Source organism: Microtus pennsylvanicus, chromosome 17 (assembly GCF_037038515.1).
Source record: "Microtus pennsylvanicus isolate mMicPen1 chromosome 17, mMicPen1.hap1, whole genome shotgun sequence".
Taxonomy (NCBI): domain Eukaryota; kingdom Metazoa; phylum Chordata; class Mammalia; order Rodentia; family Cricetidae; genus Microtus; species Microtus pennsylvanicus.
The window spans coordinates 41,335,562-41,361,773 of NC_134595.1; the positions used below are offsets into that span (position 1 = coordinate 41,335,562).

Below are 26,212 nucleotides of genomic sequence, written 5' to 3' on the forward strand. Positions count from 1 at the left end.
TTTCCTGACCTGTCCATCTAAATTGTTCTCAGCCCTCTCCCCAGTTATCTTATTCACATTTCAGTGACCACTGTCGTTATCTTTAATGGTCTTGTTTTGTGGCAGGTCTCACATGACAGCCTTAAGGTGGTTGTTTGGATATTTATTATCTTCTTGACTGTTTTCATATATTTTGTGACAAGGCTTCCTGTATCCCAGGTTGGTCGCAAACTCACTTGAATCCTTGGTTTTGATCTTTTTTTCCCTGCATCTCCCAAATGCTGGGATTACAGGTGTGATACTGTGCTGGGGACTGGACCTAAAATTTTGTGTAAACAAGGACGGCAAATACTCTACACTCACCGCCTCAGCCCTTTTTTACTTATCCTTTTGCTTGTCTCCTTCTTCTTTTTTTTTTTTTTCCAGATAGGGTTTCTCTGTGTAGTTCTGGCTGTCCTGGTGTCCTGGAACTCACTCTGTTGACCACGTTGGCCTCGAACTCACAGAGAACTGCCTACCTCTGCCTCCCAAGCGTTAGGACTAAAGGTGCTAGTGTACACAGCATTACCTCCAACCAAGGAATCCACGGCACAGCCGAGAAGTACAGCGGGACTCATGGAGGATGCTGTTGGCCAGCTGCCTCGTGTGCTGGCCCATGGTCACCTAGCTTTCTTATACAGGTCAGGATCGCCTGCCTAGGGGTTGGTGCTGCCCACAGTGGGTTGAGCCCTGCTACTACATCAGTTAACAACCAAAACTCTGCCCACAACCAAAATAATCCCCTTCAGCCATGTCCGCAGATGGAGGCACTTTCTCAGTTGAGATTCTCCTCTCAGGTGATGCTGGGTTGTGAGATTCTCCTCTAGGTTGGTCAACCTGACAGTGAAAATCACCCAGGGTGGTCTTGTTTGTGGAACAAGCTGGCTTGAACTTGCAGCAGATCCTCCTGCGTCTGCCTCTGACGTTCTGGAATTGTTTGCCTCTACCTGCCCTGCCTTTTGAGGTCATTTATGTGAGACAATAACTGGTTTACTTTTTTTATTTTTATTCTTTTGAGATAGGGTCTCTCTACCCATCGGCCCGGTTGTTCGCAAACTGAAAGACATCCACCTGCCTCTGCCTCCTACCTGTGGGATTACAGGCTCATGCCATCATGCCGGGCTGTAATGGACATTTCAAAGTTGCATTTGTTGATTGTTCTGCTCCTTGGAATAAGCCTGCTGAATCGGAACAGTGTCATGTGCTGTATTCTCCCCACCTATCCGCTGGGAGAGAGACAACCAAAACATTCCTGTTGAAAAAACCAAATATCAGCTCGTCCTGCTGTTGTATCAGAATGGAAGATGAAGTTCTTGTGAGACGGTCACAGACCATCTTTCTGTGACTTTTCTCAGGAAACAGACCAGTCCACGTTGATGCCAATTATCGACAATGCAGAAGGGACTGCCTTGCTCCTTCCTATTCATGACCTCATTTGGTGGACCATTCAGAGTGGTTTCTAACTTGAAGTTTTATAAAAAGAAGAGAAATGTAATCAACACTCGATACCCCGCAAAGCTCTGCATGAACACATACTGAAAACCTTTCTAATAGAAAAGCAAACCTGCTTTTTTTTTTTTGTCTGTTATTCTGAGGCAATGCTTCACTCTGGAGTATAAGCTGGCCCGCAATTCACTTCAGCCCAGGCTGGTTTCACTGTCACGACAGCCCTCCTGCCTGCCTCAGCATCTCTAGGGCTGAGATTGCACACGTGAGTCGCTACACCCAGTTGTGACTCTGTCCTCCTCTTTTCTTTGTCATGGGTTTTTATTTTGTATGTGTGCATATGCATCCCAGGATGCTCCAGGGGAGGTCAAAGAACACTTTTGAGAGTCAGTTCTCGTCTTCCACAGTACGTGTCCAGGGATCAAATGCAGGTCACCAAGCCTGGCAATAAGCACCTTTACTCCAAGAGCTGCCTTCCCAGCCTTTGTTTGTATTATTTATTTATTTAGGTTCTTTGAGTCAGGGTTTCTCTGTGTAATAGCCCTAGTTGTCCTGGAACAGTTCTTGTAGTCCAGGCTGGCCTTGAACTCAGAGAGATTCACCTGCCTCTGCCTCCCGAGTGCTGGGATTAAAGGTGTGCATCACCACTACCTGGCTATTTTTTATTTTTTTGAGATAGGATTTCAGGAAAGGTCTTTTAGCTGACCTGAAACTTGCTAAGCAGACCAAGCAGGTCTCAAATTCAGAGATCTACCTGTCTCTGCCTTCTAGTACTGAGATTAAAGATGTGTGCCATCACACCCTGCGGGGTTTTATGTTTTAGTTTTCTGAGGCTAGATTTCTTTCTATATATCTATGTCTATGTTAATATATATATTCTTTCTTTCTACATATATATGTATACACACAATACATATTTTCTCTCTCTACATTTACATGAATACACACACACACACATATTTATATATACAAAGTCCTGACTGTCCTGGTTTTCTGGAACTTGCTCTGTAGACCAGGATGACCTCGAACTCACAAACGTCTGCCCCCTCTCCTGGGTATTAAAGGCATGCACTACTGCTGCCTGGCGCTCTATTTTTTTTTTTTTTTTTGAGACAGGGTTTCTCTGTGGCTTTGGAGCCTGTCCTGGAACTAGCATTGTTTTTAAAGCAACAACTAAATAAACCTAGGTGAGGCAGGAAGCTTGCCCGGTAGGGTTCAGGCTTTGGGCACAGTGTCAAGCTCTGATACCTGACATAAACAAAGCCTACCATGGTGGATCCACCTAAAATCCTAGAATCATCTAGATCACCATAAATTCTAGGCCACCCTGGTCTGCATAGGAAAAATCCAGGCCTGTCTGAACTACACAGGGAGGTCTTGGCTCCTGTTCTCCCGCAAGTAACAAACAACCATACAAAGAAGCCTAGTGAATAGAAAAGCGACTAATTTCTGTTTAGCCTTAGTATTCGAATTTAGCCTTTGAATTTCAAGAGTATTTTCTGTTAAATGTAAATAGATGTCCATAAAATCTTGTCTAACATAGAGAGAACGAAGAAAAGACATCCTGGAATTCTACCCATGTGCTTTATGCTTACTAACGGGGGAGGAAGGTTGAGTATTCATTTTCCTGTCTCGAAGTTGCTTAGTTTTCCTAGAGTTTCCTTGTGGTTCCGGGATTAAGACTTCTAAGGTCCTCTACGACATTCCTCTACAGAGCAGAAATTCTGCATTCCATTTGTTGGACAGATCAAGAGCGACTGATACGTGGCTTTCCTGGTAGGAACAGGTTGCTTGAGTCAAACACTACCTTCTAGGCAGTTAGACTGGCCAGGGGCCCAAGGTGAGTGAGCTCTCTTACTTAGTGTGTGGCTCCACCTTGTTCAAGTTCTGGCGGCTTTCAGACTTCCTGACTTTTTTTTTTTTTTTTAGCTCGTCCTGGGAAGCGAGCCTCTGCCTTTGCTTGAGGCTACCTCAGCAATTCAACCTTTCACCTACTTAAAGAAAAGTTCACAGACCAACGAAATAAAACGTTGGGTTAAGGGGGAAACAAACCAAAAATAAAACCCCGGGCATGAACACTCTTCCTTCTAATATTACACCGGAGTGGTTGTTCTAGTCCTTTGTGTTTTGCTCTGTGTTTTGTTTGAACTGGAGTGTGTGTGTGTGTGTGTGGGGGGGGGGGGGGGGGGGGGGAGAGGCAGCATTAGAAAAAAATGCCTTTCCTTGGTGCCGTGTCCAAAGTGATAAGACAACGGCAAACTAAACAAACACACATTTCCCGTTCCTAAACAATAATTTGGAGTAAACTTTCATCCTTTGAAAACAAACACGAAACCTGGGGTACTCGAAGATTGGGGGGTAGGGGGGGTAAACGGGTTACACGCTGTGTTAAACGAAGCCCCTGCAAGAGAGGTAACACTGGGCGTGCTTCAAGCTTTCGAGGCTTTTCCCTCCACAGGCATTCCCAAAAGTCATTTTTTCTTCCCTTGCAAGATTGGCTAGAAATTCGTGCTTCAACTAGGATTAACGAATCCATTCCAGAGAAGAATGAAAAAAAAAACAATAAACATGCTATTTTTTTTTTGTTTGCCCTACGTTGAGATTTATGCATCGCGGCAGCGAAAGCGGGTTTTGCGGTCCTCTGAGGGTCCCCCACCTCGTCGTTGCCTCTCGTCTACTCCCCGTCGCCCCCGCTCCCCTCCCGGAGGCTCCCATCCCCGCCCCACGCCGGCCCCAGCCCGGTCGGGCCGGCCGCGGCCGCTCTGCGGAATGACCTATAGTAACCTCGTCCCCGCCCCGGCCGCGGGCGCCGCGCTCCTCCCCCCCCTCCCGGCCGGCCCTTGATTGGCCCAGCCCCGCACGCGCCACCGCCCGCGGGCCAATGGGCGGCGGCCTCCTTGCATAGGCAACGAGCGCCGGCTGGGGCTGCGCGTCCCGGACTGCGGCTCAACAGACGCGGCTCGGCCGGCGCCGGGGGAGTGTCGCTGCGGTGGTGGCGGCGGCCGCGGGCCGGGACGGAGAGGCGGCGCGGCTGAGCGGGCGGCGGGCGGTCGTCTCTCTTTCTCTCTCGCAGGGCGGCCCCGGCGGCTCCGTCCGGGTCGTGAGGAGGTGGCGCTGGGCGGGAACCGCTCCTGGGAACAGCCAGGCCTGCGTGGGTCGGAGCCCACGGTGAGTGTGCGCAGCGCCCGTTGTGAGGAGACCCGAGGGTCGCGGGATGGCGGCGAGGCCTCCCCTCGGCGTGCACGCAGCCCGCCGGTGCCCGAGGGGACGCCCGGCCGTCTTCGGGGTCGGTCGGGGAAAAGAGGTTGGTGGAGGGTGAGGCGTGGGGCGTCCGCGCGGGGTCGTGGAAACCGCCGCTGTGGAGCCGGGAGCGCGGGAGGAAGGATGCACCGCGGCCTTCGCTGCGGGTGCGGGGGTGGGGTCGTCCCGCTCCACACGACCGCGCGGTGTCCGTGGGAGGAATCCGCGCTCAGCGGTTCCCCCGAAAGCCAGGCTGGGGCTTGCTGCGGGCGTGGGGCAGAAACTGCGTGTGCTGGACGATGGGGCTGGCGTGGGGACCTCTCTGGTTTAACCTGTTAGGTGTGTTTTAGTCTCGCACGGGTCAGTCACGCGCTGCACAGAGCAGCAGCCCCCGGGGTCAAGGTGTGAATAAGATCTAACTTCCAAGCCCATTCTGGCTCTAGAACAGGTACTCCGATCAAAGAGTCCCTCCGATAGAAAGGGCAGGACAGTTCTTGGGAATTACATAGAAACTGGAGTTGGGGGGCCGGCTTTTGTGAAAGTGGTGATAACCGATCAGAATGCTAGAGCTGACATCTCTTGAGCCTCCTCGAGTACTTTATGCACAGACAGCTATGTTTACATTTTGAGTTCCCCAGGACGGCTGCAAATTCCCATTTTAGAGTGGACACATTAACTTAGCCCAGATTTGACTAGGAGGAGAAACTGGAACCCCAAGAGGGCCTGTCCGACGGCCTGAATGAATAGTTAGCACCGTGGCTTTGGGTCTGGGGGTTCTGCAGGGCTTCGGTGTTCTTCCTATCTGTGGTAGCCAGTTTTGTGTGTCCACGTTGGTCCTGAGAGGGGTTGAGGAGTGCCGCTGGGCTAAGAGAACGTGATGGGACGTCCTGAGTCAGTCGCACAGACTTTTGTGTTCTGGTATCGTCCTATGCAGAGATGGAGGCCAATTGTATTTTCTTAAGTTGTTCTCTAAGTCTTTTGTCACAGAGTGCCTTGATGACCGTGTTTTTGGCCACAGCAGAGTGTCATCAGGTGTCTTTGGAGCTCAGTTACTGAATTTGTAGGACATTTGGACTGAGTGACTTACTAAAGCCACAAGTATTCTGTGACTCCAAGATGTCCTCCTTTGAAGAAGGCAAGGCAAGAAGAAGGGCAAAGTGAAGGACATTAGGGGGAAACATCACAGGCTCAGTCCTGATTCACTTAATTGCTCACTGAGAGCCTTCTCATTTCTACCGTGTTAGACACCTTGTCAGATGTGCGGAAATACAACAGGGACAGAATTGATGTGACCCTGTGCCCTTAGGCAGGAATTAGACTCCAAGCCAATGATCTTGTAGATAAATGGGTGATTGCAAGCTATTTTATAATAAAGGTGAGGTGGAGATTATAATAAGCGTTTCGATTTAGTTGGAAATCTAGGGAGCTCTCTTTCTTAAGAAACTGATAGCGGGAGATTTTCCTAGATTTCAGTCTTGTGTTCTGAGGCTGTAATTACACATAGAACAGTAGCTTAAGAACTTTTTTTAGCAACTATTATTTTTTTATTTCAGTATCTCTTTCCCACCAGATTGTCATTCCAGCTCACATTGCAAGATCTCTGAATGAGATAGGGAATGTTTCCAAGCATTTATTCTACCTGCCTTTAGGGTGCTGAAAATTTAACTATTCTTGTAGTGCTTTAGCTTTCTCCCGATGGATGGTTCAGAAGCAAGAATCTATTATATGAGCTTTGGATTGGAAGGTATGGTTTAGACAATCCCCCTAATCCCTAAGTTGGCCCAAAGTGACAGGCTTTTCTAATTCTCGTTAAGCAGAATCATTCAAAAGTTCTTTGTAGTTTATATCCTACTGAGTAACATACCTTTTATCCCAGAATTTGGGAGGCATAGGCAGGTGGATCTCTGAGTTTGAGGCTATCATGGTTTGCATAGTTCCAGGACAGTCAGAACCACATAGTGGGACCCTGTCTCAAAAAAAACCCAAAAAACCAACCAGCCAAATAAATTCTGGTTCCTAGGATGCAAGAAGAACCAGGCATGAATTGGGAAGTATAAAGTGCTAACTCTATAAATATTTTAGTCAAGCTTTTAAAACTGTCATCTGTTAGATTAATTGAGCCTTTAAAGAGGTTAATATGATGAGCAGGGATTTCCAGAAAGTGGAGATTTTAGACATAAAGTTTCATGGCATGGTGATAAATCCATTAGCTGAGAGAAGGTACTGTTGAAACTTATTGGGAAGAAGTAGGTTTTGGATGTGATAGAACAGTTCCTAGGTTTAGCAGTGTCTGGTTGGAGTTGCCTTCTCTCTAGCGTACTGGTTTAGTGTTCAGAAGGAGAGTGGACTTAAGCCATTTGGGGACCTTCTGTTGGAGAGGGGATAGAATCTGAAACCATGAACATGTCGGGCTGACCGTAGAGGGTCACAGTAGAGCAGAAAGAAGCCTGCGTTAGTACTGAGTATAAGAGGTAGTTTGCAAGAGAGAAAAGAGTGCTGTATTAGTTATTGTGGCAAAACAATCTGCTCAGAGAAGGCAGGAAAGATTTCTTTTGGCTCATTGTTTGTTTATTGTTTCTTCTCTCTCTCTCTCTCTTCTCTCTCTCTCTCTCTCTCTCTCTCTCTCTCTCTCTCACACACACACACACACACACACACACACACACAGGGTTTCTCTGTGGGACAGTCTTGACTGTCCTGGAACTCACTCTGTAGACCAGACTGACCTTTAACCCACAGAGATCTGCCTGCCTCTGCCTCCTGAGTGCTGGGATTAAAGGTGTGCCCCCCCCCCCCCCCGCTTGGTTTATAGTTTCTAAGACGTCATTCTGTTTTAGGGGGAGGGCTTGTTGAGAGCATTTCATATCAAGGTGGCCAGGGAGTAGAGAAAGGGGAATATAGGAAGGTCCTAGGGCAAGATAAGACCCCAAAGATTCCCCCTAGTGGTACACTCCTCCAAAGACCACCTCCAAGGGGTTAGTGTGTCGATGGCTGAAACTCTGTGATCTAATTGTCTCTAGAAATGCCTTCACAGACCCTCTCCCCTAACCAGAGGTATGCTTTACTAATCTCCTAGGTATTTATTAATCCAGTCAAGTTGACAGTTGGAAGTAACCATTTCAGGACAGTGAGAAGAGAGCCAGAGGTAGTCATTGCAGGGGAGGCAGTCAGGACTAGAGAGTGCTCCTATGAGTTCTTGGTGACCCCTGTCAGTGTGGTCGGATGGGTCAAACCAGAGGTGAGGAAATGAGACAATCGGAAGTATTTCCCAGAGGTTTTTTGTTCATTTGTTTTGAGAGTGGGTCTCTTTATGTGGTCCTGGCTGTCTTCCAGGCTGGTCTTGCTCCAACTCACAGAGATCCTACTGCCTCTACCTCTGGAGAGCTGGGATTAAAAGCTTGTGCCATCATGTCTCACTACTAACAAGAGTTTTTGTTTTTATTTTTTTGTTTTTCCTTGAGACAGGGTTTCTCTGTATAACCCTGGCTATTCTGGAGCTCACTATGTAGATCAGGCTGGCCCTGAGACTGGAAATCTGTCTGTCTCTACCTTCCAAGTGCAGGGATTAAAGAAACACACCACCACTGCTCAGCCTGTTAATAGAGGTTTTGATCTATTTATTTTGATCTATTTGATTTGGTGGATTGTTACTCATGCCGGGGCATGAGAGGAATTGGTACTTTTGCATTCATAATCAGGCGTATAAAACTCCATAGATACTTTTAAAGCTCTTTTTTTGGTAATTTTAAAATTTTAATTAGCCTAGTTTTACTTTCTTTGTTTCTAGTTTTCAAAATATTCTTAACATTTTTCCATTTGTGCATCTCTTAATCACTTTACTTTATTTCATAAAAGGCTGTAGGGAAAATTTACAAAGAAACACTGTTTCCTTGAGTGTTTTTTGTAAGTACTAGTCATTTTGCCAATTCTGTGCATTAGTACTTGCTTCCTGCAAGAATTTTCCTGTAAGTGTAGCACACCATTGTCCCCCACTGTGGTTCTGTGGACAGAAACAGGAGGCTGGGTGCTAGGGTTTGAATCCTCTCACTTACTGGACAACGTCCTCGTCCTCTGACAGCGTGGTTAACTTTTCTGGGCCTTGGTGTATTTACTGAATTCATGGGAATTGAACCTTTAGCTGACTGTCGTGAGAGTGAGAATTTATGTGTCTGTAGTATTGTTGTCAATAAACATGAGCTAATTTTATTTGTTTTCAGATAATTCAAAGTTTATTGCCCCCCCCCCCCTTTTTGAGACAGAGTTTCTCTGTGTAGTCTTGGCTGTCTTGGAACTCTGTAGATCAAGCTAGCCTCGAACTCACAGGAATCTGCCTGCCTCTTCCTCCAAGTGCTGGGATCAAAGGTGTGCGTAACCACCACTTGGCTTCTCTTGAAGTAGCATTAACTTTTTTGTATACAGTTGTGCCATATGTGTTAGAACCTCTTTTTAGTGGTGTTAGAGATACTGTGTATAAATCGAAACCAATAAATTGAAGAACATTGACTAGCTTTTGTTCTATTATTTTAAAAGTTAATAGCATGTATACATGATTATGTGTGCCTGTGTGCATGTCACAGGTCATATGTAAAGGTCAGAGGACAGCTTTGGAGTTGGTTTTCTCTTGCTTTTATGTGGGCTCTAGGGGTTGAGCTCAGTTCACCAGGCTTAGGTAGCAAGCCATCATTGGTTGAGCCATCTCACTGACCCCTGGTTTTGTTCTGTTTTATTTAGCATTAGTTATTTTGAATTTGTGATTTAATTTTCTTGGGAAAACTAAATTTCTATGTGTAACACATTGTAAGCAGGCTGACATTGTGGCATTTTCATCCAGATAACAGGCAGATGCCTTTTATTCTTTAAAGGGTTTATGCCATATGACATAATAATTCAGGTGGCATTTCTTTCTTTTTATTTTGAAACAGGGTCTCACTATTTACTTCAAAGTGGCCTTGAACTTGCAGTGAGGCTCAGGTTGGCCTTGAAGGTGAGATCCTTCTGCCTCAGCCTCCTGAATCAACTTTGAGTTGCTGAGTGGAGGAGGCACCATTGCCATCCGTGTATATAAAACTTGGTATGTAAATTGGAGCTAGTCACTTATTTCTCAGACTTTATTCTTTCTAAAAAAGGTTTTTCTTTTGGTGGGGTGGGGGCAGGTCTTTCTTTTTTATTTTTTTATGTAACTCTATACTTCTAGCCTTGACCTTAAAATCTCCTGTCTCAGTCTCCCAGGTGCTGGGGTTACAAACATGCAACACTGTGCCTGTTTGTTAGCTTTCCATTTCAGTCTTTGTAATATGACAGTGTAAATTCTTACCTCACAGAGTTTTTCTGGCCGAGGAAGAAAACAGTAGTTTAGGGGAAACAGCTAAGTGCTTGCTGCTTTCCTTACCCCTCTGCCTTTCTCCTCTGTTGTAATTTGCTTTTTCCTATTTTTTTCTTTCTTTTCTTCTTCTCCTGTCTCCTTATTTTTGTGTTACATAGTAGCAAACATTCTGAATCTGGTAGGTTAACAAACTTTATAGTTTACATTTTAAAGGGATTGATTAAAAATATTCCTTACTTTCTATCAAGCTCTGTGAAGGCACTAAAAGTGTAGTAAAGGCCAAGGGGTGGGGAGCTCCTGTTTGGTCAGAGTAGTCAGGGAAGGGTCAGTTAAATAAATGAAGTGAACCTGAGGTGGATTTGAGGAAAACAGGAGTTTAAGGAAGGTGTTCACAGTGCATGTCGAGGGGCAGTGTTGGAAGTACGTCTTCAGCCAACATTGAGGGTCAGCTGTTGAGGAATAAGGAGGGTAGGGGAGGCATGGAACAGGGGTTTGAGAGATAGATCCAGTTAAGACCCTGCATGAATTTCATTCAGTGAATCAACTGGAATATAGCAAGTGAAGAAGGCAGCAGGAGCTTTTCACTTGTTACATACAGGAACTATGTTGAGACACTCTTGAGTTGGTTGCCATGATGCTGCTGGGACTGGTGATGGGGCATTGTCCACAACCATTTGGCCTTCCCATTGGACTTAGTTTCCTGTCTGGTTTTTCTCTTGTCATAAAATCTTTCCCATCATAGTTCTTCATTTTCGCTTCCCCTTTCCTTTTCCTTGGGTTGAGATTTTTGTTACTTGTGCCATAATTTATATGCCATACACACATGCACATACGTATATACACACACTTAAGAGAGAGACAGACAGACACAGACTAAGACTTTATGTAGCCTAAGCTGTCCTTGTATGTTACCATCCTGACTGGCTTGTAAATTTTATGTGTTGACTACTTAGAAATTACTGGGGTATTTATATGGGTCTTTTCTTCTTTAGACGTCTCAATAACTAAGATTCTCAGAAAACATCTATGTCAGAGACAGTGGGCAGTACGTAGATGGAGCCAAAGAGTGACACCAGACGCTTCTTCAAGAGCTTACATGCTTTCGGTGAGAGAAAGCAGGCTGCTACCGTGAACATGACCAGGAATGTGGCAGATCTTCTGGCTTTGAGCCAACAGGAAGATCTAATGGATTTGCCAAACCACTCCCCACTGAGTACAAGTGAAGATGAGGGGGACAGTGATGGAGAAAGAAAATGTCAAAAGCTTCTGGAAGCAGTCAGTTCCCTTGGTGGAAAGAGTAGGTGGAAATTGTCAGAGAGATCTGAGGCTACTCTGAGGGTGTCAGAGTTCAATGTTACTTGTGACGGGTCAGGTGAAAAGCTGGTTCTTTCAGATTTGCTTGAGCCTGCTACAGCATTATCTTCATTGGCTGCTGTGAAGAAACAGCTGCTTAGAGTCAAGCCAAAGACTCTGGCGGTACCCCTTGACAAAAGAGAGGCCGACCAGATCCTCAGGAAAGCAGCATTCAGCAAAACCTCACAAGTGCTCTCCAAATGGGATCCTGTTGTTCTGAAGAACCGGCAAGCAGAACAGCTGGTTTTTCCCATGGAGAAGGAGCTGCCAGCTGTTGCTCCCATTGAGCATGCATTCACTGGCTGGAAAACAAGAACCCCCCTGGAGCAAGAAGTTTTTAACCTTCTCCATAAGAACAAGCAGCCAGTAACAGACCCTTTATTGACTCCTGTGGAAAAAGCCTCCCTCAAAGCCATGAGCCTGGAAGAAGCCAAGATACACCGAGCAGAGCTTCAGAAGACGCGAGCTCTGCAGTCCTACTATGAGGCCAGAGCTCGAAGAGAAAAGAAAATCAAAAGTAAAAAGTATCACAAGTTTATGAAGAAAGGAAAGGCCAAGAAAGCCTTCAAAGAGTTTGAGCAACTGTGGAAGGATGACCCAAGTACTGCATTGCAAGAACTGGGAAAAATGGAAAAGGCCAGAGTGCTGGAGCGGATGAGCCTTAAGCACCAGGGCAGTGGGAAATGGGCAAAGTCAAAGGCAATTATGGCCAGATACGACCTGGAGACTCGCAAAGCTATGCAGGAACAATTGGCTAAGAAGAGGGAACTGACACAGAAACTCCAAGTAGTTTCAGAGAGTGAGGAGGAGGAGGAATGCACAGATGAGGGAATAATCTCTGCCTCTGATGGGATGAACGACCTGCAGATGAACGCAGCAGGTCTAAATCCTTGGATGCTCGGGAGCTGCAACAGCAGTGCAGAAAGGGGTGAGCGCAAGACTGACCCTGAACAGCTGCCCGAACAGGTGGCCAGTGGGTCTTCTGTAGGTAAGGAAGATGAAAGACCAGTGGCAGAAGAACTTCTGTTGAAAGAAAGATCCTTCCAGGAAAGAGTTGAACCCAACAGTGCTAAGCCAGTGGGCAGCCAAGAAGCAGAAGTCTCTTCAGATTGCCAGGAGGAAGTATCTGAATCGAGGGAATTGCTTCAGAAACTCCACAAGGAAAATGATCAGTCTGAGCAGCAAAAAGTGAGTTCAGTGGGAACTGTTCTCCAGATCCAGAGAGAGGAGCTTGCTCAGGAGGAGAGCCTGGTGCCTCAGAGGCTAGAGAGAACACATGTTCTGGAAGAACAAGGAGAGTTGGGCAAAGAGGGACATTGTCAGAAAAGGGGGCGTCCCAGACCTATGTTAAAAGGAGAATGGAAGGAGAGGAACCCACACAGTGTACTTGATGTCTCTAGAAAGGAGAAGAAGAAGAAGAAGGATCAGTTGATTGATCTACAGAAACTCCTAACTACTAGATCTCCTGTGAAGTCCTTGGCAGTACCCACAGTAGTGGAGTTGGAAGATGAAGTGGAGACAGACCACAAGCAGATAATAAAGGAAGCTTTTGCTGGGGATGATGTCATCAGAGAGTTCTTAAAAGAGAAAAGGGAAGCTGTAGAGGCAAATAAGCCAAAGGACTTGGATCTGACATTGCCTGGATGGGGTGAGTGGGTTGGTATGGGCCTGAAGCCTAGTGCCAAGAAGAGACGCCGTTTTCTTATTAAAGCTCCTGAAAGTTCTCCAAGAAAAGACAAGAACTTGCCAAATGTGATTCTCAATGAGAAGCGCAACATCCTTGCAGCAGCTCATCAGGTGCACACTCTTCCACACCCATTCACCCACCACCAGCAGTTTGAAAGGACTATCCAGAACCCTATTGGGTACACATGGAACACCCAGAGGGCCTTCCAAAAGCTGACAGTTCCCAAGGTTGGCACTAAACTAGGCCATATCATTAAGCCCCTAAAAGCAGAAAATGTGGGCTACCATTCTTCTTCAAGGTCCGACCTCTCTGTCCTACAGAGCAATCGGAAGTGTCTCTCCAAAAAGCAGCAAAAACAACTGAAGGCAAGCTCTGCCGATTGAACTGCTAGGGGACTAGCATTTTGGTTCCTGGCACAAGGATCCTTGAGTGTTTCTTTTGGTTGCTTCATAGTGCTTCGGGGACATTTACTTAATTGGCAGAACACTGAGTAGTTCAGCCACATTGTAGAAATAAGACATTTTTATCTAGTAAAGAGTTTCCATTCCATTTTGAGATATGTGATAAAGTCAGCAATGGGAAAAATGACTACCATAAGCTAGAGTACCTATGTAGGTCCTGTCCTAGTATTAAAGATGGATCAGTGAGTGGACAGAAGTTCAGGCAGCGATAGGACAGAAGAATCATGGGCAGCAAAGATTGCTCAATTAGTTTAGATATTAAATTAATAGCTCCTGATGTAGTGGCACCTATATGTAATCCAGCATTCTGAGAGGCCTAGGCAAAAGGATCATTTACTTGAGGCTAGAGAGTGAGAACTTGGCTTAAAAAACCAAACAATCCTGAAAGTATTCTAAGAAGAGTTAACAGGCAAAGTGAACAAGTTTAGATATTGGCGAACACAGTGAGAATAGATGGAAGTGACTAGAATTTATTTAAGAATAAAGTGTGACAGGGAATTGGGAGTATTGAGAAGTCAGTTGTGGAGGGCCTTAAATGCTTTGCATAGACATTTGAAATTATGTTTTATTTCTTCTTTTCGGCAATGTAGAGGAAATAAGACTTGTATAGGGGTTAGGTGTGCTGATGTCTATGTTAAAGGAGTGTGGGTGCCAAGCTGGCAGTGTGCTTGCTGGATGTATTGACATGTATTGATGGGGTGAGAGTTAAAGACCTCAGCTTGTAGAAGTCAGAGTGAACATGGGCAGGAGGGATGGATGATAGGAAGTAAAACAGTCACTTGGCAAGAGATGTGAAGAATAAAGGAGAATGAGGATTTTACTGCATGCTTTTAAGTTTTGAGCAGTGTTTTGGACTCTGGTTGTACTAAAACTCTGGATTTAAATTTGTAGCTATTCTTCTGTTTTAGCCCCCCCCCCAACCTATCTACTTATAATAAGGTCTCTCTGTGTACCCAGGCTGGCCTGGAGCTCGCATAGATCCACCTGCCTCTGCTTAAATGCTGAGATCATCAGGAACCACATTTCAAGTTAGTGTTTGGGTTTTCCAGGTTCTGTTTCTTGTTTGAAAAGGTCATATACTAGCTCCATGATTTATGATTTTTTTAGTATATAAAATTTGTTCCTGTCTGTAGAAATCATTATATACATATTTCTTTATTATAACAATATATGTTCTATATGAAAAAAATGTGTAAAAACATAAAGATGAAAAATTAAAAATCAGTACTAATTCTTCATCCCCAATGTGGCCACTGCTGATACTTTGGTGTTATTGTTTGTTAACAAGTGCAACTATATTGTGTATCTTTAACATTCAGCCTACTTTTCCTTGTCATTATGTCACAAGCAATTACCATGTTAATAGATGTTTGAAATATTTTTAGTGGCTATATAATAATCTAGTGAATGTATGTGTCACAGTGTGTTTGACATTCAGTTACTGTGTATTTGCTTATTTCCTTTTGAATGCCTGTTACAAATGACTATGGAAAACTTGAAATTTTTTTTTTTATTAAAGATTCCTAGAAGTGAAAATACTGGGTAAAGGATATGAAAAAGTTCAGTGCTCTTAATAAAAATCACAACTTGCTTTCTAAGTGGTGGTCCTTCATTCTTGTGTCCTTACCATGAGGGTGACTTACATTTTATTGGTGATTGCATTTATGTAGCCAAGAAGAAAGCCCCCCCCCCCTTTTTGAGACAAGGTTATGTAACACTGGTTGCCCTGGAACTTACGTTCACCAACCAGGCTGATATTGAACTCATAGAGATCCATCTGTTATCCTTAGTGTGACATATAATTTCACAAAGTGACTCTCCCCAAACTACTTAGCCTCTTGAGTGTTTTGGTTAAACCAGACTCAGTGATGTTCTGATTCCAGTAGCCACCATACTTAGCAATATCCTATATTCTACTGAAAGATCTGAAGACAGGACAATGTAGGTGATAACCTTTCAGTGATTGCCTGACTGTTGAGTGAGTTTATAGAAAAAACCCCTTACTTTCTTTGAGATTTCCAGCCTATTTTTCAGAAGCGAAGACACAAAATTCCTTATTATTTTCTGTGATGTTTCTTGTTTTACTGTTTGAAATAAGTTCATAAAACAACAAAACAAAGTAAACTATAAACATTTATTGAGTACATGGTATATAATGTTTTCTGGTTTTCTTGGTCTAAGTATTTCAGAGCTGACTCATTAATATCCCCATTTCCTTGAAGTGTAGTTGGAAACAAGCAAAATCTGTAGAGGTCTATTCAAAGTATTGGGTTCTTAGAGGGAAAGACTACAAGCAGTTGCTAGGTTTCATGGAGGTGACATCAGAGTTGGGACAGTTGGAGCTGTCTAAAAAGCACTGGGATTCAAGTCGGGGAGGTGAAAAATAGATTTGTAAATCCTCAGTAGCTATGATGGCCCTGTCCAATGGTGTGTGAAATCCTTCAGCAGTCCTCCCCATTGCTGGACCTCACAAGGGCTAGGGTGTGCACTCCATCACTGGGCACATGTCCATCAGCAACAGGTGCTTGAGCATCAGCTGATGATGACTTTATGGCTTTAAGATACTCTCTTTACTTTCAAATCAACACCAAACAGTAGAGAAGATAGCTGTTTGAAGGGATGGAGTGAATAAAGGATGGCCTAGTCTAAAGTAGTGATGTTAAGTCATGGGGTTTACCTTCCAGAATGTGGGTGATAGAGACTGGGGAAGGCCTTGGGGTAGAAGAAGCTAGTACAGACTAGAGAGGCACGGGTGTACCATGACGGTGGAAGGATCGTATGTAGGGAGAAGGGAGCACGTGGGCTGCAGAGATGAACTAGAGTCAGGCCAGGAAGTCCATGAGATGCCAAAGAAAATGGAGGCGTTGATGGTCAGAGAAGGGTGGGATAGGATTGCTAGAACTGGACTGCTTATGAAGAAAGTATGGTTTTGAAAATCTGTGTCTAAGCAATTCCGTATTAAGTAAAAATCATTTCTTCTGTACCTAGAAAGTAGTAACAGAAACATAAAGACTTGTTATTTGTGTGTGTGTGTGTGCTGTTGCCCTCTTGTGGAATTCACAGGACAGCTCCCTCCGTCCTGAAAGTTCCCAAGATAGAGCTTGACAAGTGTTGGTGACAAGTATTTTTACCCACTAATCTGTCTCTGGCCTGAACAATTTTTTTTTTTTTTTTGCTAAAAAGGCTTTGTCTGTGTAGCCCTGGCTGTCCTGGAATTCACTTTGTTAGAGCAGGCTGGATTAGAACTCACAGAGATCCATCTGCCTCTGCCTCTGTCTCCCAAGTGCCGGGATTAATGGCGTGTGCCACCACCGCCTGGTTATTAGACTTGTAGAATTCGAACTAGACCTGACATGAGCATTGATGTTTGAAGCTATTAGAGACTTCTCTTACATAATAAAGATGTTTAGTTTGTATATTTTCTGGGCATGAGAGAAAAAAAAAAACCCAGCATGGGGGAGGGAATGATGCCGGGGCTGAGATGCGGTCTGGGAGGTGGAACAGAGTAGTCTAAGTAGGAAGAAATTGGAGTGGTGGATACGGAGGAGCTTGAAATCCGAGGCTGCAGTGTGGCTTAAATCTACAAACTGGCCGGTTCTACGTCATTCTCTTTATTTTTTATTTTTCGAGATGGAGTTTCTCTGTGTAACAAAAGTCCTGGCTGTCCTGGAACTCACTTTGTAGACCAGGCTGGCCATGCACTCTCACAGATTCATTTGCCTCTGTCTTCCAAGTGCTGGAATTAAAGGCGAGTGCCACCACCTCCAGGCTCTTGTTATTTTTCTAGGAAAGAAAGTTCAAAAATGAGGTTATTTGTTTACTTAAAACAGCCTTTACCTAAAAACTAGGCAGTTTACTTTAATGGACTGGGTTCATGGAATACTGAATGTATTATTTCTGGATCTGGAATTGTTAGGACACAAATGGTTGGATTGTCATGTAATCTAGCAGCAAATGATCTGGGGGTGGGGAATGTCTGTATATATGTGTGTATGAATGTATACATGTTATATGTCTGGCTCTCACTTGCAGAAAATGATTGAGTACATGCAAAGTAGTATACAAAGTACATCGTTCTAGTCATTATTGTGTTACTACACAAGACATTCAGTCGTTGGCTGGTTGGTACATTACTGATCAACACAGTCATTGTCAATGGGATGTGGGTACCCAGCTCCAGTCACTCTGCTTTTACATTTGATAATACAAAGATAGTTGGACTTGTGCCAATCCTCCTCATTCCCTTCCCTTTAATCAAATCCTCATATAAAATTGCATCTTTGAATGGAGAAAACTTCAGACCACTTCCTTTGGATATAGTATGAAGATTAGATTGTGGGTTAGAACAGTAGGAATAGATTTTCCTGGGGTGAGCAAGTGTGTGTGTGTGTATGAGAGTTGTGAGTCAGTGAAACAGCCAAGACAGTGGAGTGGACCACAGCACTTAAGGGGGTTCTTAAAGGACCATTGTTTAGGAGGTTGTATAAGTAGAACTGGTCAAAATTTGTGTTGAATTATTTCTAAATGCATTTTCTACTTATGGAATTGCCGTGAGGTCTAGAAAGTAACTTTCAACACTTGTTTTCATAGTTGTGTGCTATAAAATCTAGTACTATGAACTAGACTTAGGAAAGGTTACTATTGTGTGAGTATATATTAAATGAATTAGCCCCTTTTTATTTACTTTATTTGCTTTGTAAAACCAAGCCTGATTTGTTGCTGAGAATGGCTGGCGAAGGGCACCTTTGTTTGGGCACTAAGGCTCTGGGCTATCTGGCTTTCCTAGTGTGTGGTGCTTGGCTGGGACCCTTACCTCAGTTGTATGGAAAGTGTTGCTGCTGCTGAGGATGCTGTCACTGGCTCTCCCTTGAGTGAGTGACTTCTTGTGATGACTGTTTCATTTCATAAGGTACTTCATGGGTAGATAGGACTTCAGTCTCTTGTATGAACCTAGAAGCTTAAGGGTGGCAAGCAAATTGATGAAAGCCGGCTGAGATCACCTTGATGTGCGCAGCTGACTTGAAATATGCTGATGCCTTAATCCTCATAGTGACGTCATGATACAAGGGTTCTTCACTCCTGTAAACGAGAAGTAGGAACAATTTAGGTGGCATTTAGTAAGTTGTTGAGAGTCAAGCCTGGAATTTGGCTTCATAGCTTAAGTGCTTAACCATGAAGTTAAACGGACTTCAGTGTTTCAGGATGAGCGACGTGTGACAAGTACTTAAGGTAAAGTTAGACTATGGGAATGGTAGTTTTATAGGTGAAAATCAAGTCTTGCTAGCAGATGTATTGCATTTTGCAGAATGTGTAGGGATTGTCCCATATGTTTTCTTGTTTCTTTATTGGTATTGTCTGTTTAGCTTTAGACTTGAACCTGAAGCTTTAGGATGTTAGTGACATACCATATTTCCATGATGAGTAAGTGGGAGCCAGCGTTAATCCAAGTCCTTGTTACCATTGCTCTAAAAGGAACACGTCTTTTGGAGGTTTTGTAAACTTGTTATCAAAATAGTTCTGTCAGCAATAGTACTAAGTCAGTCAGCCATGTGGTGTTGCTGAGGTTTCTGTCCACCAGGTCCCACAGCCGTTTAGTTCCAAATAAACATACAAAGGCCTACATTAATTATAAACTGATTGGCCTATTAGCTCAGGCTACTTATTAACTCTGATAACTTATATTAGCTCATAGTTCTTGTCTGTGTTATCCACATGGCTTGGTACCTTTGTCAGCGAGGGATTCTCGTCTTGCTTCTTCTGCGGCTGGGTGACAACTGCAGACTGACATTTCCTCTTCCCAGAATTCTCCTCTGCCTCTACTTCCTGCCTGGCTGCTGGCCAGTCAGCATTTTATTAAAATAACACAAGTGACAGGATAAAAGACCTTTGTCTCACAGCAATGTGACATCTAAATAAAAACAAGTTTCTGTATTTTTTCCCCCTATATGTTGTGTTAACTATGCATGAAACTGAACTCTAATTTAGCTCTGTGTTGGCCACTTTTCATGATGCCTTTGTGTTTTCCCAGAGCCCTGCTTGTGCCTACTGCTTTTCACATTTATCCTTATTTTAATTTTGTGCATTAGATAAATGGAGACAGACGGGTGAAATCAGGTACAGAAAGTTATTTCTTGATGAAAGACCAAACCTAATTAGTGGTAGAGCTCAGATCACCATTAATTTGCTGACTCCAGGAAATAATTAACTGTGGATAAACCAACCTGCTCATCACTGCTTGCGTGAGACTTTTCCTCCCTTTCAGTAGTGAGGGTTCTACATCCTGAGAAATTCTATGTGGGCTAGCAAATCAGGGTAGTTGTCATCCTTATTAGTTTTAACACTTTATGCTGGATTGGGGATGGGAGTAAGTTTGCAATGTGGTACACAGGCATCCACTTTCTTGTTTTGGATCATTCTTCAGTGTCTATAGAATGCAGATGACTGAAGAAAACCTCAGAGGTAGTGAAGGACCCAGCTTTTTCATTAAATAAAAACATGTAAAATTAAGTTTAAAAGGGAGTAGCTAGCTGTCTCAGTCAGTGTTCTATTGCTATGAAAGAAGAGACACATGACCAAGGCAGCTGAACTGGGGCTAGCTTAGTTTCAGAGGTTTAGTCCGTTTTCATCGTAGTGGGAGCCTGGCAGGAACATGGCAACACTCATGACGCCAGGGCAGCAGCTGAGGGCTACCTCCTGACCCACGGGCCAGGAGAGAGGGAGAGACCCCCAGTGACACACTTCCTCCAACGAGGCCACACCTCCTTATCTTTCTAATCTCTTCTAACCCTTCTCATGCCTGGTGACTAAGCTTTCAAATAAACGAGCCTATGGGGCATTCTTACTCAAGCCACCACATTAGATAATTCTGTTTTTTGGAGTTATTAGGATATATTTGTTCTTTGCTATTGTGATGTTCTAGGACTACCAAGACAATTTTACTTTTTTGCTACTCCATTTACCTGTATAGAAGCTTTGATAGCCAGACGATACCCACCCACTGTAGGACAAAAATCCATATTCTCTGGACTGGTCTTCATAATTCTATGCAATGATTGTTGACAACAGAACGAATATCAGCCTGGAACTAGTGCTACGTACTACTAGTGGGAAGCCTGGTGAGGCGTCCCGGTGAAGAATCCAGTGCAGTAGAGAGTTCTGACTTCCCACTAGTGGAATGTAGCAGGTTTGGGTATCTTTGTTGTTGTTTGAGACAAGGTTTCTCTGTAGATTTGGAGCCTTCCTGGAACTCACTCTGTAGATCAGGCTGGCCTCAAAACTCCCAGAGATTTGCCTGTCTCTGCCTCCCAAGTGCTGGGATTAAAGGCTTATACCACCACCCGGTTTAGCTAAACTGTCTTTTTTATTCTGTAAGTTAGGTTGAATGACTACTTCTCTCCCTTATTATAAATGCTTTGAAAGTTTATATGTAAGTATTGTATTTACATTATTTCCACTCTTCCTTCTCTAAAATACCTACCGTGTTCCCCTACTCAAATCCATGATTTACAAGAGAGGGGGAGAGCTCCTGCTGAGTCCATTTATAGTTTTGTGTGTGCGAGAGCGTGCCCACACGTACACATACAGTTGTTTAGGACTGGGCACTTGGGATTGGATAATCTATCAAGGACCTCCTCCCTGGAGAAGACTGATTTGGTATTCTCAGCAGCTGTTAATTGTCTGCAGTTCTTCATCTAGGGGTAGGGCCTTGTGAGATTTTCACAGTTCACACTGGCATGTCAGTTGCTCTTCAGATTGTACAGATTCCGTTTAAGCTGCAGTATTTTTTTTTTTTTTTTGGTTTTTCGAGACAGGGTTTCTCTGTGGCTTTGGAGCCTGTCCTGGAACTAGCTCTGTAGACCAGGCTGGTCTCGAACTCACAGAGATCTGCCTGCCTCTGCCTCCCAAGTGCTGGGATTAAAGGCGTGCGCCACCATCGCCCGGCTTGCAGTATTTTTAAGACAGCTTTCCTGTCATATCTAGAAGGCATCTCACAGGTGATGTCCAGAGGCTCCTAGTCTTCCTGTGTGTCCCCTGAGCCCTAGGTGTATGGCTTGCGTTATAGCTATATCAATTGGGATTGTGTCCTGCAGAGTCAGTTGTCTGCATTTTAACCAGTTGTGGTTTCTGTAGCCATGTCCATCTGCAGCAAAAGAAGCTTCTTTGATGAATGGCAAAAGCTACATTTATCCGTGGTTACAGGGATAGGTGTTTAGAATGCAGTTAGAAAATATGCTGGGTTAGGAAAGCAACAGTAGTATGTTTATGTTCTCCTTCAGGCTCCATAACTTGAAGCCACAGGTAGTTGGCTAGGGTTACAGCCAGGCATGAGTTCCTTCCTACTGAGCTGCCTTAAAGTTCAGTTAGACAGCTGTGGTTGCTCCAAGTTTGTATCATGGTTTTACCCTTGAGGGTATTGCCATGCTGGTCCTTGTGGTTCATAGGCATCACAGCTGAGCGGGACCGCTGATGACTCTTCTCTCTTGGCTGATTGCATAGCACCCTCAGATGCTGTGAGAGCTAGTCCTCAGCCAGGTGGCTTCCAGGTCAGTTCCAGCTTGATTCTTCTGAGTCCTGTGTCTCAAGTATTTGGTGTCTTTAGCAATAGCATCTTGCCTCTCTGTTCTGGAAGACTACCAAACCAGCGACAATAGCTTTTATTACTGGGAGTCTTTTCAACTCTCCTGACCAACTTGAAGGTTTCCCCTGCCTGACACTGGGGTTTTTGTTAGGTAGTATATGGCTCTTAGGGAGAGCATTATCATCTCAAGTGGCATAGCTTCAAACTATGTATGTATGTATGTGTACACACACATATATTGTAAATGTATTTGTTAGCAAAATGTTTTCCTATGGCTTTCAAGCATTATGCTATTTTTTAACCTATCCTTTCCCCCTCCCTTCACATTTCCAGGTAAGCCATCCCCCCTCCCAGTTTTCCCCATCTTTCCCTTCTACGTCCCCCACCATAGAAATGCCCCTCCTCATGGTCTCTTCTAATTTCTGATTTCTGTGGTTACTCCAGGTTATATACTCATATCTAAAGATTCAGAGGTAGAATTCATAAATAGAACATGTGATACTTGTCTCTCTGGATCTGACTTACCTCTTCAGTGTATTTTCTGGTCCCACCCAATTACCTGAAAATTTTATGATTTTATTGTCCTTTACATATTAGTAGGATTGCGTTGTGAATATGTATCACATATTATTCATTCTGGGTGAAGTTAGATTGTTCTCATTTCCTGATTATGGTCAATAGACTGGCAGTGGAAATGCTGAGCAAGTATCTGTGGGTGGGATGCTGAGTCCTTTGGGGTCATATGGTGGATTTTTAGCTTTGTGAGATTCTCCACACTGATTTCCATAATGACTTTACTAGTGACAACCAGGGAATTGGTAATGCTAAAGACACACAATTTATATGTTAAGAAAAATAAATAGATAGATAAATAAATAAATAAATGGGGACTGCAGAGATGGCTCAGAGGTTAAGAGCTTTTCCAGAGGTCCTGAGTTCAATTCCCAGTGGCTACATGTTGGCTCACAACCATGTGTAATGAGGTCTGGTGCCTTCTTCTCACATGCAGGCATACATGCAGGCGGAACACTGTTTATAATGAATAAATCTTAAAAGAAAGACACAGTGGTCATGCTTTGTTGTCTTGCTTCATAATTTGGTCTGCAAAAACTGACCAATATTCAGAACTACTATGGAAAATAAAATCTAGTGTGCATGTTTGCCAGTTAAGTTCCTTGTCTATTAAAGTGATTTTGAGCTAATCTATTTCTTTTTTCTTCTTCTAGGTTCTTGTTGAAATCTTTTAATTCTAATTTTTGAACACTTATGAATAACCACGCATCTTCAAAACCATCTACCATGAAGCTAAAACAGACCATCAACCCTATACTTTTATATTTCATACGTTTTGTAATATACGTATATACTATTTTAACATACATTCCATTTTACTTTTTATGTGAGTCAAGACAAGAAAAATCAAACCAAATTAAAGCAAAGTCTGTCAATTCAGAACCGGATTCTGCATACAGATCTATTGACAGCTTGGACAGTTTGGCTTCAGTTTTGTACCCTGGCTGCAATACACTTGATAAAGTCTTTCTGTATGCAAAAAATAAATTTAAGGACAAGAGACTATTGGGAACGCGTGAAATTTTGAATGAGGAAGATGAGATTCAACCAAATGGAAAAGTTTTTAAAAAGGTGAGATGATGTCTGCTGCCTTGAGTTCCTTCATACATGTACCCACAAGTCTTTTCTCCGTGTACACACTTAGAATCATGGGAAGTGTAGTCTCCTGCAGCTGGGTTCTGCTGGTGTTGCTGGAGAAAGTCTCCCTCTAGGGCCCTAGACTCTTTTGTCCCTCTGTCCTGACTGCCACCGATTTGACTTATTTTTCAGGAAGACATGGAGAAAATGTGCCTTGGTGGGGGGCTCTTGAACCTGACATCTCCATGGCGTGCGATAAAACATTTAGGTAGTTTAGAGTGGGGAGCCCTATTCTAGAGTGCTTGGCGCCATGTGACTTGTTTTGGTTTTCCTGGGATTCACAGTGGGTGTTAATATCTTGGTACTTTGGTAATGGCAGTTGCATGGTTTAAATTTTTGTTTTTACTACTGTAGAGAATCTTGGCTTGAAACAGAGATGAGCTGTCTTTACAGACAGAAATATTGTGGTTAAGAGCTTGGGCTTTAGACCCAGACCGCAAGTTTGAATTTTGGTTTCGCCACTTACTAGTCTTGTGGCTTTAGAAAAGTTATTTAATGACTGTGGCATTAGTATTTATGAGCCAAGCTGTTTTAATTAGTACCAAGTTCTTTTCAACCTGGAAGTAACCTTATGGATTAGATGATGCCATCTCTGTTGAAGACCAGAGCATTGGCACACAGATGAGTTAGGTAACTAACTTACCCCAGGACCCTAAGGCTGCTGAGTGGCAAAGCTGAGGCTTGAACTCAGGCCTTTGATCTCCAAAACTCATACTCTGTAGCTAACTACAGATTATAGGAGAGGAGAAAAAAAAACCAATTATTTGTATCATTTTCCTATTTATTTACCCATCTGTCTGTCTATCTATCTATTAATTGTTTATAAATTGTGGTCTCTCTCTGTGTAGTCCTAGCTGTCTTGGAACTCTGTGTAGACCAGGCTGCTCTCAAACTCAGAGGTCCACCCACCTTCTGCCTCCACAGAATGCTGGGATTAAAGGCATGTACCTTTAATCCTTTATGTCAGAAGATATGCCTATTATTAGTACTTGTGAAATTTGCATTTGTTGTTTATCAGTTTGTTCAGAATCTATATATATAGATTGACAAAACATTCTGTTTTTCTTGTCTAGAATTAGCTCTTTTGGGGACCTAGAGTTAATTTTTAGGTTTTGTATGTATAACAAATGAAATCTACTGTCTGTTGTCTGTATCAGAGTATAGCCGAGACCCATGTTTCTGTTGGGCTGTGGCAGCTGTGGGAATGGACTGCAAGCTAGAGAGTGAGTTAAAGAGCCAGCCCTATGCCCACTCACACCCACTGTCCTGTGTCATGACCAGCATCTGTCCTGGCGGGGAGTGGGTGACACAGCTTAGTTTTTCCTACTGGCCAAACATTAGAGGACGGTCAGAAGGCTTTTATTTGTTCATTTATTTTTAAGGTCTCATGCAGCCAGGCTTGTATTAAACTCTTGCATCTGAAGTAAGGGCAGTAAGAGTCCTTTTCATGTGTGTGTAGGAGGCTAAGAGTGGTATGGAGTTGTGGAGAAGATGGCCTGGCGTGACAGTAATGGAGGTAAAAGAGGTGGCTGGGTTCAGGCCATACTTTGTAGATGAGGTGGTAGACTCTGGATAGATCTAACAGTGAGCCTGAGGATGAAATGCAAAGGTGAGTAACTTGAGTTGTGAGGAGCACCTGGGCGGATGGTGCACTGTCCTCTTCCATAGGAATGATGGATAAAGAGAGGAAGCGGGAGAGCAGTTGGCTCGGGGCTTGCTAAGTTTGCTATACCTGTTTGGTATCCTGCTGAGCAAGTGAAAACAGAAGGCTGTGGTGGAGGTGGAAGTTTGAGGAGCTTTTGAAGCAGTCGTTGAGAGTCTGGCTTTTGTCTGGGACATTCAGCCATGTGGACCGCAGGATGTGAGCACCAGTGTATATAGGCTCTTAAGTTGGGTAGTTGAATGTTGAGGAATTTCTGTTTAATGACTTAGTGAGGTAAGCGACGATGATCATCTCCAAGTAGAGAGAAAGGATATTTAAAAAGAAGAAGTATTTAGAGTTAATAGAGAATGAGAAAATTAGTAACTGGGGGCTGATGAAATCTGTAGTACTGCATTCAGTGAGGTTCGTTCTTTCTGCAGCAGTGTTTAACAGCATAGATTAAAATAGCTTAGTTTTGAGTTAGCCATACAGTCAGGATTAGAAACTTCAGGATGTCCACAAATGTTATCTTATAGGAAAGATAATTAACTAGAACACTCAGTACTCAGTGATTTAAATAATGAAACACAGATTCAGGTTTCCTTTTTATTTTGTCCTTTTTTTAAAATTTTTTTTGGAGATAGGGTCTCACTGTATAGCCTTGACTGCTCTGGAATCTCAATGTAGATTAGGATAGCCTTGAACTTGAACCTAGAGAGAGCTGCCTGCCTCTGCTTCCTGAGTGCTAGGATTA

At 43.6% G+C, this 26,212-nt stretch overlaps 2 protein-coding genes and 1 long non-coding RNA gene across 4 annotated transcripts in view; all 3 read left to right on the forward strand.

Moving 5' to 3' along the window:
• The first annotated feature begins 3,209 nt into the window (after positions 1 to 3,209).
• On the forward strand, positions 3,210 to 3,527 carry LOC142837005 (uncharacterized). Its single transcript, XR_012908186.1, has 2 exons — positions 3,210 to 3,304; positions 3,394 to 3,527. It is a non-coding gene; the product is annotated as an uncharacterized LOC142837005 (long non-coding RNA).
• Positions 3,528 to 4,476: 949 nt separating this feature from the next.
• Positions 4,477 to 26,212, forward strand: part of Acsl3 (acyl-CoA synthetase long chain family member 3) — a 47,676-nt gene continuing 25,940 nt past the window's right edge. The window contains exons 1-2 of one of the 2 annotated variants that reach the window (XM_075952220.1): positions 4,477 to 4,632; positions 23,333 to 23,750. In XM_075952220.1, the coding sequence (XP_075808335.1) occupies positions 23,373 to 23,750 (378 nt within the window). In that variant the 5' untranslated portion in view covers positions 4,477 to 4,632; positions 23,333 to 23,372. Of the gene's footprint in view, positions 4,633 to 9,638; positions 9,776 to 23,332; positions 23,751 to 26,212 lie in introns of those variants that run through there. The other variant, XM_075952219.1, reaches the window with a different exon arrangement.
• LOC142837218 (U3 small nucleolar RNA-associated protein 14 homolog B-like) lies at positions 9,642 to 15,126 on the forward strand. The gene is made up of 2 exons (XM_075952218.1): positions 9,642 to 9,775; positions 11,020 to 15,126. The coding sequence occupies exon 2, from the start codon at positions 11,081 to 11,083 to the stop codon at positions 13,448 to 13,450; it is 2,370 nt and encodes a 789-aa protein (XP_075808333.1). The 5' UTR covers positions 9,642 to 9,775; positions 11,020 to 11,080; the 3' UTR covers positions 13,451 to 15,126.